At 34.8% G+C, this 4,024-nt stretch overlaps 1 protein-coding gene across 1 annotated transcript; it reads right to left on the reverse strand.

Annotated features, from left to right (window-relative positions):
* Window positions 1–783: 783 nt before the first annotated feature.
* On the reverse strand, window positions 784–3,475 carry LOC147287183 (coatomer subunit beta'-1-like). The gene is made up of 10 exons (XM_086239560.1): window positions 3,419–3,475; window positions 3,052–3,072; window positions 2,878–2,939; window positions 2,695–2,749; window positions 2,507–2,543; window positions 2,074–2,399; window positions 1,846–1,977; window positions 1,596–1,744; window positions 1,293–1,361; window positions 784–1,170 (listed from the first exon to the last, which is right to left on the reverse strand). Exons 1-10 carry the CDS (start codon window positions 3,419–3,421, stop codon window positions 1,092–1,094), a joined length of 933 nt encoding a protein of 310 aa, XP_086095686.1. The 5' UTR covers window positions 3,422–3,475; the 3' UTR covers window positions 784–1,091.
* Window positions 3,476–4,024: the final 549 nt, after the last annotated feature.

Here is a 4,024-nt window from a genome sequence, read left to right on the forward strand (position 1 = left end):
CATTCCTATAGGCCTCTAATATGCCTTCTTTCTTTCTTTCTTCAAATTCTGAGATGCCCTTTAGAAGGTGAAACAATCCTTTCATTTATAGGCCTCAACCTTAGTCATAGATTGAAATCCATCATAGATTTCACTTTAGTTCTTTTCTAAAATTAAATGTGGATTTTGATATACTATATATCAAAATCCATTGGCTTCAGCTTTTCTCATGTTGGAAATAATTTATACATTAGGTAACATTATGTGTTGCCTGTCTCTTTGCCATACTTACAATATTTATTGCATATCTATCTGCCACAAGATGAATGTTAGTTCAGATTTGCATATCTAATTCTGATTCCCTTCTGAAATATATGGTGGACAAGATTGTGCATTGGTAAATATTCTGTGAGATTCATTCATATACCATTTAGATCTGGCTTTTAATATATTGGAGAGTGCTAATCTAGTTTTTGAAACTTCTGGTAGAGAGACCATTTAGATTTCAGGTTGTATTTGAAAGATTGACATGGAGATAAAAAATTGAGATTTTGAATATAATTGCCAAAGCAGGGCCACAAGTGAAATTGCTTATGAATTTTCATATCCACTGCAGGAAATTGCTTATGAAAATTCTGAGTGTAGGAACTTTCAGCATGAATTTCTGCATATTCAATTTTACTTGGTTCATTTATAAACAAAAAGAAAAATGCTTTTGCAGATCAATTTTGTGTCATCAAAGAAAACTACTTTGCTTGGGTGATGTTATAGGGTTTATTGCAGGGAATTTGCAGTTGAAAGATGTATATATATACTCGATTTACTATATTCACCATGGGCCAGTATAATTTGATAAAGAGCACACATAATACAATCCATTAGAAATTAGTCTACTGATCCTTACAATTTGTTCCTCCTGGGAAACACTACAAACACACAAAGATAAATTTGTATTGGCCACTTATAGTTCATATCATACAACAGTAATAGGTTAATAGCAGTAGCAACAAGGCTTAGGTGAAATTAATCATTCCATTATTCTACCCCTTCATAGCAGACACTATAAATTGTAGCATTAGATGCCTTTATTCCTTCAAATTTTCCTTCTAAGCTTAGAGGTCCACAGAATCCCAAGTATGAGAAGCATTCATTTTAATCATCACAGTTCCCTTGTCAAAACCAAATGCAACCCTGCAGGGAGTAGTAGTATATATCATTAAGTACACATCACATTTTCCTCAGTTATTGCATAACATTATCTGATTTTGAGGCAATAAATTTTTCCATCATAACATGTTTGAATATCTACTTACTTGTGTGATCCTTTCATGTGTCCTATGGCCCAAACTCTTTCAAGAGCATAGTTCAATTTGTTCTCCAGCCTGTGAGACAATGAGAATTAAATGTTTACAAAATTCTAAAAGCACAAACTTCATTAAGTTTCTACTATACATCAAAGAAATTGGAACTACAATATGACATCACAAGAAGGGTTAAGAATATCGATCTGTGACAAACACAAGTTTCAAAAGAAGCAATACAAGAGCAAGAGTTAAGCAGAAAACTCAGTCAATTGCATTTATAATGCACATATTTTTTAATCATAAAAAAGTTACCTAAAAGTAGTTGCATGCCAAATGTGAACAGTCCCATCCTCAGAAGCTGTAATTATTATGGGAAGCTCAGGATGAACACTTACAGATGTTACATTGTGCACATGACCTTCTAGAGTTTGCACACAACTTTTGGTTTGATAGTCCCATACCTGTTGTCATGAAATTTATCAAAGAATACTCAAATTAGTATGCCTGCAGGTACCATATGCGCACCCACACACACTATATAGGCATATATCTGGTAACAAACCTTAGCAGTAAAATCATCAGAACCACTTAATAAATATGGCTTATCACCGCGACTGAAGTAATCAATGCAGTTCACTCCTTTTAAGTGACCCTCTAACGTAAAATCTGAGGCAGGGGAGCCAGTGTTCCATATCTACAATTAAAGAAGAGATTGTAAGCTAATGACACCAGAAATGCAGTTAACTAGTCTGCAGCCAACTAACCACCCTTGCAATGCCATTACAAATACCTTAATGGTCCCATCAAGAGATGCACTAGCAAAACTATTGGTGTCTTTTGGATTAAAGGCCACTTGCATCACATAGTGGGAATGTCCCTCGAAGACCCGAGTACATGTCCAATCCTTCTCCCAATCCCAAAGCTTTATAACCTTGTCATCAGAAGACGACAACACATATGGCAGAGTAGGATGGACAGCAACACTCCTGATATAGTCTGTATGGGCTTCGAACTCTTTGATCTTTTCAGTTGTATTGTAGTTGTATACTCGGATAAACTTGTCATCAGCCGCGGTTACAATCCAGTGCTTGCGTGCTATGAACTTGACTGACCTGACTGCAAGCACATAAACAGATGTTAAAAACAATGTCAGAGGTATGTCAATAAAAGAACAGATATTGAAAGCAAATAAGCATAAAATGCATGATTTGTGTCATATGTACCTGGTGACTCAGTGACCTTGAAGGACTTCTCTATGGTCTGGAACAGTAGCATCAAGTTAATATAGCAATTGGATGATGTTAGATTTATTGAAAGGCAATTGGAAATTCCAAATTGGGTAATCAATTAATTAATTGAGGAGTTTGATAATGTTCAAGTGGAAGCATATGTGAGAGTAATGCCTTATTACCTGTGACTGGTAGTTCCAGATACAAACAGTTCCTGAATACAAACTTGCTAGAACCCTGCATTATACAACCTTGGAAATGTTAACATATGTCTGCATTAAATAAACCAGTAGTGACATCATTGACTCGATATCTACTAATATAGATAACAATGTGAAAATCAGAACTCTTAATTAGGAGATTACCATGGCTCAGTTGGATGTAGATCCACCGATTTAACTCTTTCTGAGTTTTGAGCAAATTCTTTCTGATCCATAAATGAATATAATAGTTTGAAATCAGTATTGAAACATAGAAGATCTTGTTTAATTTCCATAAAATAGAAAAGATAACAAAAAATAAATAAAGAATAGTCATACCTCAACAGTTAGTGAGAGAGGCTGCTTCCCAGCAAATGCAGAAACAAGCAACAAGTAAGAATTTGTCAGTTCAATATTATAATACTAAAATTAAAATTAGATTGAAATCTGATTATTGGCTAAATATATCATATATACTTCACCCAAATTGTCATCAAACACTAATACAAACACGTAAGACCCGCCACGTAACAATAAGTTTCACTTTTTGCTATAATAGGCAAGCAACTAATGGACCTCTTATGTTTTGGGATGGGCCCACATGTCCAAGTAGGCCCTCCCAAAAAAAAAAAAAAAAAAAAGCCTAAAAGGAAAACTAGCAACAAGTTGTCCTCTAACAGCACAACATTAAGAGTGATAAACTCACCATTTTGTTGTGGTCGAAGATTGGAAGGAAGGTTATATGATGATTGAAGATATAGATAAACTGATAAAGTTGTTTGTGGATGGAGTGAAAGAGAAGATGAGGCACAACCTCCTTTTATACCAATGATGCTTAGAGGTTAAGGAAAAAGTTCATATCTCAATGCTGAAGAGTCAATACTATGTTATCACCAAGTATGTTAGATGCCGTCCATTCATTTGATGTACTGGAATTGAGGGTGGAGATCAAGTTTCAAGACTCTTTCTTTGACTGGTGTAACACAGGACAAAAGGGTTCAGGATGGTTCAAAGCAAGTGAGGAGACGTACCATACAACAAATTATCACAGCTGGTGATTCATTGCACATATATTGCTTTGAAATTTCAACACGTCAAATACAAGTCTTCACCGGCCAATTTGGTGGATTACTTTAATGTCCTTTGTAGTCTTCAAGTCTTTGAACCCATTTGCATGCATTGATTGGCTTATGTGACATGTCATTTGCTTAATAATATTAAGATAACGTGTCCTTCTTGTACATGTGTCAATCTACTTCTAATTAAAACAATTTTAATCATAGATTTAGAACTTATTTCACCATTTGCCACC

This window comes from Dryas octopetala, chromosome 4, assembly GCF_963921425.1.
Source record: "Dryas octopetala chromosome 4, drDryOcto1.1, whole genome shotgun sequence".
Taxonomy (NCBI): domain Eukaryota; kingdom Viridiplantae; phylum Streptophyta; class Magnoliopsida; order Rosales; family Rosaceae; genus Dryas; species Dryas octopetala.

Bases quoted from the DNA above. Each gene is read 5' to 3' on its own strand.
- LOC147287183 (XM_086239560.1), bottom strand. The intron at 2,544-2,694 runs GTAATAAGGCAT...CTACTGTTCCAG, and splicing joins TCTGGAACTACCAGTCACAG to ACCATAGAGAAGTCCTTCAA. The intron at 1,978-2,073 runs GTATTTGTAATG...CTTTAATTGTAG, and splicing joins CTCTTGATGGGACCATTAAG to ATATGGAACACTGGCTCCCC.